Raw genomic sequence first — 15928 nt, forward strand, 5'->3', positions numbered from 1 at the left:
TCTTATCTTACACATGTTTGATAAAACATAGTGAGCGTTTTCATTGGCTCTTTCACTGACCAACTGTACCGCGTTTCTTAGGTAAAATGACGTGAACAACATCAGGAAATAATATTTTGCACGAACCCTCATGTTTTTTAATACAAGACAAGTTTTCAATGTGCAAAAGCATCTGATATGAGAGCTGACACATTTTGTAACATCATACATGTACATTGTTTATTATTATTACAGCCTAATGAGTGAGAACATTTCCCGCTTTAATGGAATGATTTGTGTAAAGGAAGTCTCGTCTTAACAAAAATCCAATTTAGGCAGAAATTGTTGTCCCTGATTAGCCTGTGCCAAATGCATAGGCTAATCTAGGACGATACTTTATGCCCATGCATTAAGAGGATTGTCCTAGAGTGAGGCTAATATATAATTCATTTGCAATCAATAGTAAAATACACATAGTACAGTAACAGAGAGCCTATCATTTAACAACATAAACTAAATCAAGCTCACGACAGTTACACACCGTTTCTTAACTAATTGAAGCTTCAACAGGTTGATATATTGTCTATTTAAGTGTGAGCAATACAACTTACAGATGTGTTTATATACAATTAGGTCTTTTTAGTGTGAAAAATGCAACATCCAGAAAAAGTAATCAAACAACAGAAGATTATTTAGTAATATATGCGAGCAGAACAACTCTATGCCATGGGACAACAATTAAGGAAAGACAAAACAAGAGGGCCTGAAAGGCCCAAGGTCGCTCACCTGAGATTCAAAGGAACTGACCTGTTCTGTGCAGCCCAAGATGTCATTAGAACAATATGTTCTTACCAACTTACCAAGTCCATATAAGGAAAAATGCCCTGCCCACTGGTGGCCATGTTTTTCAAGCAACTGGAACCACTTTCGAACTTGTCCAAAATATCATTGGGACAAATCTTCTGACAAAGTTTCATGATGATCGTACAATAAATATGGCTTCTAGAGTGTTAACACGGTTTAACTATAGCTTTATAAGGAAAAATGCCACGCCCACTTGGCAGCCATGTTTTTCCACCAACCGGAACCATTTTCGAACTCATCCAAGATATGATTGGGACAAATCATCTGACCAAGTTTCATGATGATCGGACAATAAATGTGGCTTCTAGAGTGTTAACAAGGTTTTACAAAAGCATGATATATAGCCATATTACGAAAAATGCCCCGCCCCCTGGTGGCCATGTTTTTTAAGCAATTGAAACCATTTTCGAACTCATCCAAGATATCATTAGGATGAATCTTCTGACCAAGCTTCATGAAGATCGGAAAATAAATGTGGCCTCTCGAGTGTTAACAAGTTTTTACTAAAGCCATATACGGAAAAATGCCCCGCCCCCTGGCAGCCATGTTTTTCAACCAATCAGCATCATTTTTTAACTTGTCCAAGATATTATTGGGGTGAATCTTCTGACCAAGTTTCATTAAGATCAGACAATAAATGTGGCCTCTAGAGTGTTAACAAGATTTTACTATAGCCATATATAAAGCCATATAAGGAAAAATGCCCCGCCGCTTTGCAGCCATGTTTTTCAAGCAAACATAAGCATTTTCGAACTCATTCAAGATATCATTGAGACCAATCTTCTGACCAAATTTCATGAAGATTGGACAATAAATGTGGCCTCTAGAGTGTTCACAAGGTTTTACTATAGCCATATATAGCCATATAAGGAAAAATGCCCCGCCCCTTGGCAGCCATGTTTTTTAAGCAAACATAACCATTTCGAACTCATCCAAGATATAATTGAGTCCAATCTTCCAACCAAATTTCATGAAGGTCGGACAATAAATGTGGCCTCTAGATTGTTAACAAGGTTTTACTATAGTTAATAAGGAAAACTGCCCTGCCCCCTGGGGGCCATGTTTTTTCACCGATCTGGACTATTTTCGAACTCGTCCGAGATATCAATGAAACCAGTGTTTTGACCAAGTTTCATGATGATTGGGCGAAAATTGTGACTTCTGGAGTGTTCACAAGGTTTCTCTATAGCCATATAAAGAAAACTGCCCCGCCCCCTGGCGGCCATGTTTTTCAACGGACCGGAACCATTTTTGAACTCAACCAACATATCATTTAGACAAACATTTTGACAAAGTTACATAAAGATTGGGCATCAAATGTGACAGTTCTACAGTGTACCCAAGGTTTTTCTTTTCTTTGACCTAGTGACCTAGTTTTTGACCCAGCATGACCCAGTTTCGAACTAAGTCGAGGTATCAATGGGACAAATGTTCTGACCAAATTTCATGAAGATCAGACAATAAATGTGGCCTCTAGAGTGTTCACAAGGCAAAATGTTGACAACGGACGACGCACGACGGACAAAATGCGATCACAAAAGCTCACCATGAGCACGTAGTGCTCAGGTGAGCTAAAAACAATCAGACTTAATGTATGGATTTATAAAACAAAATTGTCATTTTAACCAAGATAAAACTCTGCTTATGCCAAGCTGGATCCATTCAAGAAGTCTTGCATACCTAAAAGTATCAAGCTAAGTTTACCAAAGGCTAGCACCTTCAGATTCTATACTCTAAATGTTATAGGGAATGCCTTTTTAAATGTTTAAAGTGAAATAAAACATATAAACATATTGATAACCAGGAATTTGCATGGAACTGTTGTATGTGTTTGAGACTTGATCACATGCTTCTTCTACACCAAGCAGGCCCTTAAAATATGTTGTCACTAAGACAAGTTTTTCTAAATTCTCAATTAAAAACATTACAAACACTTCATTAATTTCCAGTTTAAATAGATGACTTTCAAAAATGGACATTTATTTGAGACATTTTCTCTCGTGGTATTTTGCTTCTTTGAAAATAATGGATACATTCTTTTTTAATTTATGACATTTTTTTAAGCCATTTCACTAAACTGTGAACAAGTCCATTCACATTTCAATAGTTTCATGTTCAACTCCACTTTGACATTATCAGGTTCATGCATACATTTGTGTAACATGTTAGATTAAGAAGTGCATGGCTTTTATTATCAATCTTGATTGGTGAAATCTTTTTTAATCAACTGAACATAAATGTATCTCATTTATATCCCTAATGAATAAATTTATCTAAAACAGTTACATTTTGAAAACCAACCTATTGTCAAAAGCCTAAGCAGTTAAAGATCAAATAATGTTATACCAAACAAAATTTATGGCAGATAATAACATACCATTAAATGTTTTTTGATCAATAAAATATCCACCATTCAATTATGCTGCAGGAATGGCTTCAAACTAGATCTTTAATTAGAAGTACATCAAATATTGGAAGCTTCAGTCATAAACCTGTATATACAATGCCACTAATAAGTGTTTAATACTTGTCTTACTTCAATAGTTTAAAAACTCAATTGCTTTATGAACTCATGTAAATGTATACCCACAACCCGATAATGGTTGACTTGGGTGCACACTGTACAACTTGTGGATCACATGATCACAGTAACTATGCTATACAAAAACACACATATAAGAATTTTACATTTCCATAGTAATCAATTATTAATAATCAGATAAAAACTAAAGTTTCTGATATGACTAAAGAAATTGTAACATGACTGGTATAAGACTCCTGTGATTATTTTTAATTATACATTTCAAATAATGTAAAAAAAAAGTATGCAGTTTCAATAAATGTTCTTGTTGAATTGTTTACAGAAAATTTCACAAGAGCTTTGTCACAGACATGACATATATACCACCACGTGCTGCATTTACACAGACTATTTTGCATGCTGTCTGCACAAAACAAGAGAATCTAATTTATGGCTATTTTAAGAATTATTATGCCATTATCATTTATGGCCATTTTGACCTTTGAACTATTGAATTTTTTCGCATGGCACGCCCTCCAATGACTGTGAACAAAGTTAATGTACAGAGTCATTTTAAAATCTAAAAATGAATGACATAGTTATGGCCCAGACAAGCTCATTTATGGCCATATTTCACTTTTGAACTCCAAGTGTGACCTTGACCTTGGAGATATAGACGCAATTCTTTCGCATGACACATCGTCCAATGATTGTGAACAAATGTACAAAGTAATTTTAAAATCTCACAATGAATGACATAGTTATGGCCCGGACAAGATCATTTATGGCCATTTTTGACCTTTGAACTCAGAGTGTGACCTTGATGTTGCAGATATCTACGTAATTCTTTCGTATGACACACCATAAAATAATGGTAAACAAATGTGCCCAATGATTTTAAAATCTCACAATGAAACGACATAGTTATGGCCCGGACAAGCTCATTTATGGCCTTTTAACTCAAAGTGTGACCTTGCCCTTGGAGATTTTGACGTAATTCTTTCGCAGGACACACCTTCAAATGATGGTAAACAAATGTGCCAAATGATTTAACAATTACACAATGAACAACATAATTATGTCCTGGACAAGCTCATTTATGGTCATTTTTTACCTTTGAACTCAAAGTGTGACTTTGACCTTGGAAATATCAATGTAATTCTTTCGCACAACACACCGTCCAATGATGGTGAACAAATGTGCCAGATGATTTTAAAATCTCACAATGAACAACATGGTTATGACCTGGACAAGCTCATTTATGGCAACTTTTTACCTTTGAACTCAAAGTATGACGTTCACCTTGGAGATATAGACGTAATTCTTTCGTGCGACACACCGTCCATTTATGGTGAACAAATGTGCCAAATGATTTTAAAATCTCATAATGAACGATATAGTTATGGCCTGGACAAGCTCATTTACGGCCCAACAGACTGACAGACAAACCGACAAAGTGGCTCCTATATATCCTCCATTACCAATGGTAATGGGGGTATAATAAGTAACCCTACTGATAACACTAAACAATTCTGCAAATGTATACAAGTTCAGTTTAATATAAAAGGATTGGACCCCCACTTGTATTGACTGGACCCCAAAATATGGGCTGTGCTCTGTGAAAAAGGGGTCATATGCATGTGCGCAAAGTGTCGTCCCAGATTGCAGTCCGCACAGGCTAATCAGGGACTAAACTGTCTGCTTTTATGATATTTTCTGTTTAAAGAAAGTCTCTTCTTGGCAAAATTCCAGTATAGGTCGAAAGTGTTTTTCCTGATTAGCCTCTGTGGACTGGACATGTTAATCTGGGACAACACTTTATGCACATGTATTTAACCCCCTTTTCACAATGCAAAGTCCATTTCTATGACTCCTTTGCACCCTGAAATTAAGCTTTGATGTAAATCCATGCTAAAGATTATGTTTAACTTTATTTTCATGCACAAATGTACAATATGTTAATGTACCATTTACATGCACTAAAAATAGGAGCCAAATGAATCAAGTAGAGGACTGTGAGTACAAAAAGCAGTACCTTCAATAGTAGTACATACATAAATACTGTAAATGTCTCTTTAAATGTCAGGAATTTGAAATTGTTAAATTGGTCAACAAGCCACAAACAAGTTTTGCTCTGCAACTTGAAAGTGTCATTAGCTAAGCTTCACAACGTCATAACTATACAAGATTGCTACTGAGGTAGCAGTTGAAAGCTCAAATGAGGCATGCAACAGTTATATTCACAATTGCACCAATTAGGGACAAAACCCATCAAAATCATAACAAACTTAACCCTTTTGGCATCACAGTCACATACATTTGTGTATTTGCAAAATGTAAGTATTACATAACCTATTGCAATTATTATACTTTACATTTGATTGAATCCCCAGCTTGTCTAATGTTTATCTCAAATCTTTGGTAATAAATTCAAGAAATAAAAATGAAAATTATAGTTTTGTTACTTTCTCTGCATCAAAAATGATGTCGACCTTTAAATTTCCAATAATCTTACTTCATTAGAACACAATTTCCATCTGTTTATAAAATATTTTCTTAACTGTTGACTTTGATGAGAAAGGTCAAATTACTAGGAGCAGTGCCAAAATCTACGCGAACCCTTCATAAAATTTGCTCTTTACTCAGTCTTCACTTGCCATTACCATGCACATACCGTTGCAAGTTCTCGACTAGCGCACACAAAGTTGTAGAACTCTATGTTGACCATATCGTTGCCGTAGGCGATGGTCACTGTCTTGTCCTCCAGGGGCACATCAGACGGACCAATCAGGCAGGTCTCGCGCAGTTTGCCGTCCTGTCAAACAGCAAAATTATGTTTTGTTTAAACCCTGGGAAAACGAGGCTTAATACTTGTGCGTAAAATAGCGTTCTAGATTAGCTTGTGCAGTCCACACAAGCACTTCAGGGAAGAGGCAGTCTGATTGGTATGGTACATTAAGTTTAAAGGAAGTCTCTTCTAATAAAAAATCCAGTTTAAGCATTAGGCAGAAAGTATTGAGAATTAAACCCCATTTTTGTAAAGCACAGCTCATATTTATTTTATACTGATTGCTTTGAAAGCCTAAAGCAGAGACGCTCCTTTATCCTTTTCCTGGGAAGAACCTGAATTCCTGAGGACTTAAGAGAATTAATGGAACCTTCTGATCGCTAGGTGGACACAATATCCATTATGCAACCGCATATTATTCGTAGTGAGTAAACAGAAGTCACATAAAACCTTAGTCGCAACACTTCAAACTTATAGTGATGGGAGTCAATGTACATGAATTAGGCAATCAGCTAAAGTTTTTGCATGTATGCTATGACCATAACATAGACCACGGACAAGAATTGTTTTACTTCCAGGGAAGCCACCAACAGCGATCCGAAGAGGCAAAGCAGGCTAGATAAGTGCTATCAAATTCAGTTTAACCCATTTATGCCTAGCGTCTAGAAACAAGAGATCCTGAAAGGCCAAAAGTCGCTCACCTGAGATTCAAAGGAACTGACCTGTTCTGTGCAGCCCAAGATGTCATTAGAACAAAATGTTCTTACCAACTTTCATGAGTAGTGAACACCCTGGCAGCCACGTTTTTCAACAAACCAGAACCATTTTCATACACATCCAAGATACCATTTAAACAAATATACTGACAAAGTTTCATGAAGATTCATAAGTCCATATAAGGAAAAATGCCCCGCCCACTGGTGGCCATGTTTTGCAAGCAACTGGAACCTTTTTCGAACTTGTCCAAAATATCATTAAGACATATCTTCTGACAAAGTTTCATTATGATCGTACAATAAATACGGCTTCTAGAGTGTTAACAAGGTTTAACTATAGCTATATAAGGAAAAATGCCATGCCCCCTTGGCGGCCATGTTTTTCCACCAACCGGAACCATTTATGAACTCATCCAAGATATCATTGGGACAAATCATCTGACCAAGTTTCATGATGATCGGCAGTGTTCAATCTGGGCCAGATTGCTGGTGGGCCAATGGCCCATCAGCCATAAATTTAGTGGGCTATTTAAAGATTTTGTAGGGGCCACCTGATTATTGGATTTATGGTCACTACCAGCTGCATGTCTATTCAGAGTACTTGTCCAAAAATTCGAACAGCAGTTAACAAACATGTTAATTTTACTTATACTATGCTTTTTACAAATGTCACAAAACATTAAAAAACAATTGTCATCGATGGCTGTCAAGTGACCTTTTTTCAAAAAGTAGGAAAAAATAGGAACTACTTTTGCAAGAAAAGTAGGAAAAAAGTAGGAAAAAGTAGGAACTTTTTCCTCAAAAGTAGGAATACATAATACTTATTTTTTAGACACAGGTCCAGGAAACATAGCTTGAAACAGAGCAGGAGTGCCATCACATGTTCTGTATGGATACCCACTTGAAGCTACCTTAAGGGCCCAGAAGATTTCAGCCTTTTGTACCTGTTCCTTGTGTGATGGATGTACTTGCATACAGATAGATTTATCCCCACAACCCTGAGAGCTGCTTGGCTTTTGGGCACTTCCAAACAAACGCTTTTGTGAATTATCATGCATGTATTTCATGTTTTCCTTGTGTTTTTATCCATCTGCATGACTTATAAGTTGATTAGCACCAGAATTACTACAAGATGGACTTCATTCAGACAGTACAATATCTTGCAAACTCATTGCCGGTATCTCTCTTGCACCATGATCCCAGTGTTTTTCCACTATTGTCCAACTTCTCCATCCATGAAGGGTTAAACTTTGTTTTCCCACTAGGAATTTTAGCACTTATAGTGTATCTATGATAATTAAGTTTCAAGCAAAGCTACCCTGATAAAGAAGTATACATGTAATTAGATGCTGTTCATTTTGGTGTATCATCAAATAAGTGGTTAGAGGTCTTCTGTGTATCGATATAAAAATGGTAATTATATTGTGCATGTTATATCCTTAAGCAGAAGACCAAATTTATTAAGTGATACACCAACTTGTTGTACAAGATTAATACTAGTATATAAAGCAGTGTAAATGCTCTGCTACAGCTACATTGTGAAACCTTTAAATTGACAATAGGGTGCAGTTATAATGACTTAAGTTACATTCAAAATGACTGGTCATTGCAGAGCAGATTATGCAACTGGAGATAGGACCTTATCACCTGACATCTTTTATGACAGCATTGATTGGGCAATGAAACAGTTGCACTACATTGTTTATTCCAGTTTCAAATAATGGCTTTTACATTATTGATGACTTTGCGGGAGTGTAATAATGCCGTTTAATAATTTTAATACTTCGCTTTAACACCTTGAAGTTACCTCACTAGCTATGGCATCATTAGACAAGAATTGTGTTTGTCCGAAACACAATGCCCGTGTGTGTTTCAGAGTTTATTTACAGGTCCTACTGGCCTCTTCACGAGGTTACGGTAGCCCGACCTGCCCCTGTGACCTCTCAGGAGAAAAAAATTAATTTTAGAGTCAAAGTAGGTCAAATTTACCCCGGTTTCCCGGGTATTCGCCAAATACTTTAATTTTTAAAAGAGTTTGTTGCACGTTGGCCAATGAGACCTTAATGTGCTAGCTACCTAAAGGTGGTGTTGAGAAGCGGATCCCGCCAAGTGTCCCGCACATTACTTATGTACAAGACACTCAACGCGATCCACAACCCAACACCACCCGGTACATAGGACCCGGAACACACACACGTATCGCCCTCACACCCCCACTCATTACGGGTGGCGCGTATGAGAGCGCCACGCCCGTGCGTTCCGGGTTCCTTGGTGGTGATGTGTATGGTTGTGTATAGTGTGTGGTATGTGATTGTTGTGCATCTGTCTGGAGCGGAAGAGGAGGTGTCTGTCAGTAATTTACGGTCGTCGGTCAGTCGTGAAGGGTAGTATATTGTTGCAGTTCCCAGATCGCAGAACCCGCCGCCCCGCACAGGCGCACCCACGCCGAGCGAGCCCGAGCCCCCCCGCGCCCGCATACTGCCCCGGTCCGAGCACCCAACCGCTGAAGACCCTCGAGACAAGCACCCTCATCCACCCACTTGCTGCGCGCGACAACAAATCCGTCGAGAACCAACCATGGAGCCATCCAAAGCCCTATCCAGAGTCACCATCGTTCCTTCCCACCCGCCTGCCAAACATCCAGACCGTGTATCAGGCTGGGATGTATTAATTTTACTGTTATGTTGTATTTGCTTTTATAATTGGATAGGTAAAGTAAATAAATGATCTAAAAACTCCGTTGATATATCATATGATTTATTTATGTTTGATGTTAATTTGTAAAACTCATGGTATTATAGATTATGTCCTGTGCTCTAGCTTTCATTTACCCAAGTGTGGTTGTTGTGCTCTCCGCCCCATGAGAGGTGTTAGTGGGGGTTCGAGCAGGATACAGGAAACGCCCCGATTCCAGAGGCGCCCCTGGTTCTTTTAAGTGCCCGGTGTATAGCACCGATACACTGCACCCCCGTTTAACGTCCCTCGCGGAGGACATATTAGTACATAGTGTTAGAATTGGTGTTTATATACATGTGTAGTTCTGCTGTTTTGTGCCATAGCTTGCGGTAACGTGGGCTCTCTCTGTTGTTATTTGGTCTGGATGTTATTGCGTAGGGTAGGCTAGTTTTTGAAAGATCATGTATACTATTGCGCAGCTTTGAAATAAAATTTCAATATATCATTTGGCAGGTTTAGAAATTATCTCCCTTTTAAAGCTTATTACTTCCCTTGGATTGTATTTTTTAACTTTTGACCTTGAAGGATGACATTCACCTTTCACCACTCAAAATGTGCAGCTTCATGAGATACACATGCATGCCAAATATCAAGTTGCTATCTTCAATATTGCAAAAGTTATGGCCCATATTAAAGTTTTCGGACGGACACACACACACAGACAGACAGACAGACAAACGGACTGACAGTACAACTGCAATATGCCTCCCTACCGGGAGCATAAAAATGTATCAGGGCATTTAGGCTCTGTGCATTTATCTTTAATTACTAAACATGATGTACCTATGATATCAATAGAACATCATATCCGTTGTCATGTAATACAGAATTTATTACATTATATTTGTAAATGATGAAAACTCGGCAAAGCATCAGTTTTATCTTTTTTCCAATAACTTGTGTAATAAATTCCATATTACATAACCACTCATACAATACATGTATCTCTATATCTCTACATTCCAAACAGCAATATCATGTAAACATGCATAAGGTTTGGTCAAATTGTTGTCAATGGAAACAAAATAAAACTGGAATAAACAATGGGTTCCCTCAGCTCTTGCATCACTGGGAACTGTGTAAGGTAGTGAAGTCTGCAGTGTACAAATGCTAAGGAAGTAAACAAGGCACTATTGTTACTTCAAAAAAAAACTTGTCAATAATTTTAAAAGTTACATAAGAAATAAATATTTATGCTCCTGAAGAGGTGCTAGCAGACAGTCAGCATGGGTTGTCAGGTCTCATCCAGATGAATGCACATTAACAGGGATACAGTCATGCCATAGATTCATTCATCCTGCAAGTTTACTAAATAAACTCTTAAAAAAAAAAAATCTCCATTGAAAATGAAAAAGTAGGAATAGTAGGAAGATTTGGTAAAAAAATAGGAAAAAGTAGGATCCTGATGAAAAAGTAGGAAATAGTAGGAAAAAGTAGGAAAAAGTATGACCGCTTGACAGCCTGCATCGTACGACAACCACATAAATCTCTTCTCTAACCAACCTTTCTGGAATTTATGATCATCTACATTTTCCGAAGGTTTCATTTGTTCGCTTGAACCAGCAGACGATGTAGGCCAACTCGCTTCAACCGAAGCATCTGCTGTTTTTCCAATCCACCTTCCTAATCAGAAGTCCTTTCCCTTTCCCTTGTTTTTTTGTTTTTTAAAAATTGTAGGAGAGTTCGTCTCTCGGTGCTCTCCTTTCCTGCTTTATGCTTTGATATGTTTAAACACTTTTTTTTTATTAAAAACGTTTGAAAATCGCAACAAAATATGTTGACAAATGTTTTCAACACTTTCTGATGATGTATACACAGTTTGCTGACATGTGACATCTATCAACCAATGGAAGTGCAGGATTCAACACAGTACTCCCGCGGTAGCCAAGCAACGGTTATTTTCCACCTACATTTCGACTCAGCAGACCAGTGTTTAGAATTCGCAATACAATTCCGTCGCTTTGTTTTTTATAATCAAATCTCCACTCATATAATTTTTAATGCGCCAATTATATTATGTATGCGCCCCAATGGCCCACTGATATCATTTAGATTGCGCCCATTAATATTTCGATGCGGGAATCACGCAATGGCGCTGCCCAGAATGAACACTGGATCGGACAATAAATGTGGCCTCTATAGAGTGTTAACAAGGTTTTACTAAAGCATGATATATAGCCATATTAGGAAAGATGCCCCGCCCCCTGGTGGCCATGTTTTTTAAGCAACCCAAACCATTTTCCAACTCATCTAAGATATCATTAGGACAAATCTTCTGACCAAATTTAATGAAGATTGGACAATAAATGTGGCCTCTAGAGTGTTAACAAGGTTTTACTATAGCCATATATAGCCATATAAGGAAAAATGCCCCACCCCATGGCAGCCATGTTTTTCAAGCAAACGTTACCATTTTCGAACTCATCCAAGATATCATACAGACAATTCTTCTGACCAAATTTCATGAAGATTGGACCATAAATGTGGCCTCTAGAGTGTTAACAAGGTATTACTATAGCCATATAAGGAAAACTGCCCCACCCCTGGCGGCCATGTTTTTTCACCGATCTGGACCATTTTCGAACTCATCCGAGATATCAATGAAACCAATGTTTTGACCAAGATTCATGATGATTGGGCAAAAATTGTGACTTTTAGAGTGTTCACAAGGTTTCTCTATAGCCTTATAAGGAATACTGCCCCGCCCCCTGGCGGCCATGTTATTCAACGGACCGGAAACATTTTAGAACTCAACCAATATATCATTTAGACAAACATTTTGACAAAGTTACATGAAGATTGGGCATCAAATGTGACTTCTACAGTGTTCACAATGTTTTTCTTTTTTTTGACCAAGTTTTTGACCCAGCAGACCCAGTTTCGAACTCAGTCGAGGTATCAATGGGACAAATGTTCTGACCAAATTTCATTAAGATCAGACAATAAATGTGGCCTCTAGAGTGTTCATAAGGCAAAATGTTGACGACGCACGACGGACAAAAGGCGATCGTGCTCAGGTGAGCTAAAAAGGCCTTGGCAAACAGCGTAGACCCAGATGAGACGCCGCATGATACGGTGTCTCATCAGGGTCTGCGCTGTTTGCTTAAAGAAATTTCTGTAATAAATATTCTAAAAATAGAAATAAATATACTAGACATCCCTTATTTTGGAAATAAATTGATCCCATTTAGAAGGATGGGAGAGTCCACTCGGCATAAATGGGTTAAATCATGGAACAGTCATCTCATAGTATAATGGTTTGGATCTTTAATCAGTATCGTAATGTCAACATCTAAAGCCCAAGCCGGAGCCCTAAGATTAAAATTTATATAAAAATTGTTTTTGGAAGGATAATGAAAATCCTAAGAAGGTGCATGCTGTGATGTTATTATCAGGACAGTGGAAATTACATACAACTTATTTAATATTTATACATAATAACACATAAATGACACTTGTTATGGTTGCTTTAATCAGTGTGATTTATTTCAACTCGACTAATATTAATTTAAAATTTTAATTATATAGGACAATGCAAAACTAGAGCTTTGTCACAGACATGACGTATACCTCCACATGCCGCATTGACACAGACTATTTTGCATGCTGTCTACACAAAACAAGAGAATCTAATTTATGGCGATTTTTAAGAATTATTCCATTATCATTTATGGCCATTTTTTACCTTTGAACTCTTGAATTCTTTTGCATGACATGCCGTCCAATGACTGTGAACTTTTTAAAAATTAATGTACAGAGTCATTTTAAAATCTCACAATGAACGCCATAGTTATGGCCTGGACAAGCTCATTTATGGCCATTTTTAACTTTTGAACTCCAAGAGTGACCTTGACCTTCAAGACATCAACGTAATTCTTTTGCATGACACATCATCCAATAGTTGTGAACAAATGTACCGAGTAATTTTAAAATCACACAATGAATGATATAGTTTTGGTCCGAACAAGATCATATATGGCCATTTTTTACCTTTGAACTCACAGTGTGACCTTGATGTTGCAGAAATCAACGTTATTCTTTCGCGCTACACACCGTCCAATGATGGTAAACAAATGTGCCAAATGCTTTTGAAACCTCACAATGAACAACATAGTTTTGGCCCGGACAAGCTCATTTATAGCCATTTTTGATCTTTGAACTCAAAGTGTGACCATGACCTTGGTTATTTTGACGTTATTCTTCAGCGCGACACACTGTCAAATGATGGTGAACAAATTTGACAAATTATTTTAAAATCTTATAATAAATGACAAAGTTATGGCCCTTACAAGCATTTGACCTTTGAACTCCAAGTGTGACCTTTACCTTGGAGATATTGACGTACATTTTTTGCATGACACACCGTCCTGTGATGGTGAACAAATGTACCAAGCCATTTTAAAATCTAACGATAAATGACATAGTTATGGTCTGGACAAACTTTCTGTTTAAAACGCAAGAAGTGACCCCGTAACCTAGTTTTTGACCCAGCATGACCCATATTCAAACTTGACCTAGACATCATCTAGATACAACTTGTGACCAAGTTTGGTGAAGATCAGATGACATTTCGGGACAGAACGACAGACTGACCCACAGACCGACCAAGTGACTCCTATATAGCCCCCATTACCAATGGTAATGGGGGTATAATAATAGCAATACCTAACTACTTATACATATAAGTTACACTGTAACTCCAATATAGTGCGGTCCGTTATAACGCTGTGTCCAATATAACGCGGGGGGATCCTTGGATCCCGTTTTTTTTCTCCAACCTTCCATTTATGATTCAAATCCATGTTATGTAACTTCATGTATTCTCAGAAAATTCAAAGAAGCCGGCGATCACAGCTTGATTGCTTTTTTATCCGTCCGTTTAACTGATTTTAATCAATAAGAGGTTAAACGACACTCGACAGCTAATTGGTGTTAATCTGTTGTGTAATGTCACTAAAGGTGTGAAAACTCACGAGTCCGTGTTTATTACATGTATTTCCTTTCAGAGCGGTTCGGTGCGCTAATTTCAATAAGGCAAGTGCAAGCGGAATAATTATCAAAGTAAAGTTATTTAAAACGATAACCTGTTTATGTTTTGTATTTATCGTGTATTGTATTTCATTGTATAAACTATGGCTGTATAAGTGTGTTATCGTTTATTATATGCTACAAATGCTTGATAAATAAAAATATCGTTGTGTGTGTTTAATGTTTCAGTACGTATACGAAAAATAAATTAAACAATCCTGACGATTTATTTTCATGCTAACACAGTGTAATAGTTAACAGAGATGCACTTAAATTTTTGCCCGTCAACAAAAAGTCCACGGTAAGCACGTTTTTTACATGCTGAGTATGACGCAATAAATCATCTCTTTGTACATGTATCGTATTGCATTCAATCTAAATTTAAATTCGCTCGTCCAATGAAAGCTGTGTCCCATAATGCACTGTACTAATTTTTCTGAAAAAATGGCGTAGGCATACGAATTTGTTTACGAAATTCGTAAACATATTTCTTGTCATAAATGTTTAACATTATTTTTTCGTAAGTGATGTTGTAATTATATTGGATTATCGGATAAATGTGCACAGCGGTATGTATACTGTTATCGTTCGATTCGGTTTATATGCATGTATTTGCGAATGACAATACACAGGACCTATATTAAAGGCTATACTATACCTGTTTTTATAGCCCCCTTAAATAAATAAGCTCAAAACTTATAACGCTGTTCGTTTATAACGCTGTTGCGTGGCTTGGACCCCGTCATCCGCGTTATATTAAAGTTACAGTGTATTTAAATATACAAACATATTTTTGAGGGGATTACGCCCCTTAAATATTATGTTGTTTTTTTTACAAATTAGGTCCCTTTGACATACCTTGGGTACTTTTGCATATTTGCCAGTGCGAGTGTCTCTGATGTAGGAAATATCCAGACAATCCATGTCCTGCAATATAAGTAGAAACATGTAGATATACATTAAACATCATTAACCAATTAATGCCTAGCGCCTAGAAAAAAGGCCTTGGTAAACAGCGTAGACCCAGATGATACGCCGCATGATGCTGCGTCTCATCAGGGTCTGCGCTGTTTGCTTAAAAGAATTTCTGTAATAAATATTCTAAATATAGAAAAAAATATTCTAGACATCCCTAATTTTGGAAATAAATTGATCCAATTTAGAAGGATGAGAGAGTCCACTAGGCATAAATGGGTTAAGTTGCCCACTATAAGCTGAAGTTAGAATAAAATATCAAATATAGAAGAAAAGACTACATCCCATTGGTCAGTTCATGCAGTTCAAAAAGAAATATGT

The 15928-nt window shown here is 37.3% G+C and overlaps 1 protein-coding gene across 1 annotated transcript in view; it reads right to left on the reverse strand.

Annotated features, from left to right (window-relative positions):
* Positions 1-15928, reverse strand: part of LOC127872056 (1-phosphatidylinositol 4,5-bisphosphate phosphodiesterase classes I and II-like) — a 99466-nt gene that overhangs the window by 58035 nt on the left and 25503 nt on the right. The window contains exons 3-4 of the mRNA XM_052415391.1: positions 15491-15559; positions 6039-6179 (exon numbers count right to left, since the gene is read on the reverse strand). Coding sequence (XP_052271351.1) covers positions 6039-6179; positions 15491-15559 — 210 coding nt within the window. The remainder of the gene's footprint in view (positions 1-6038; positions 6180-15490; positions 15560-15928) is intronic.

The sequence above is a fragment of the Dreissena polymorpha genome, chromosome 3 (genome assembly GCF_020536995.1).
Source record: "Dreissena polymorpha isolate Duluth1 chromosome 3, UMN_Dpol_1.0, whole genome shotgun sequence".
NCBI lineage: Eukaryota > Metazoa > Mollusca > Bivalvia > Myida > Dreissenidae > Dreissena > Dreissena polymorpha.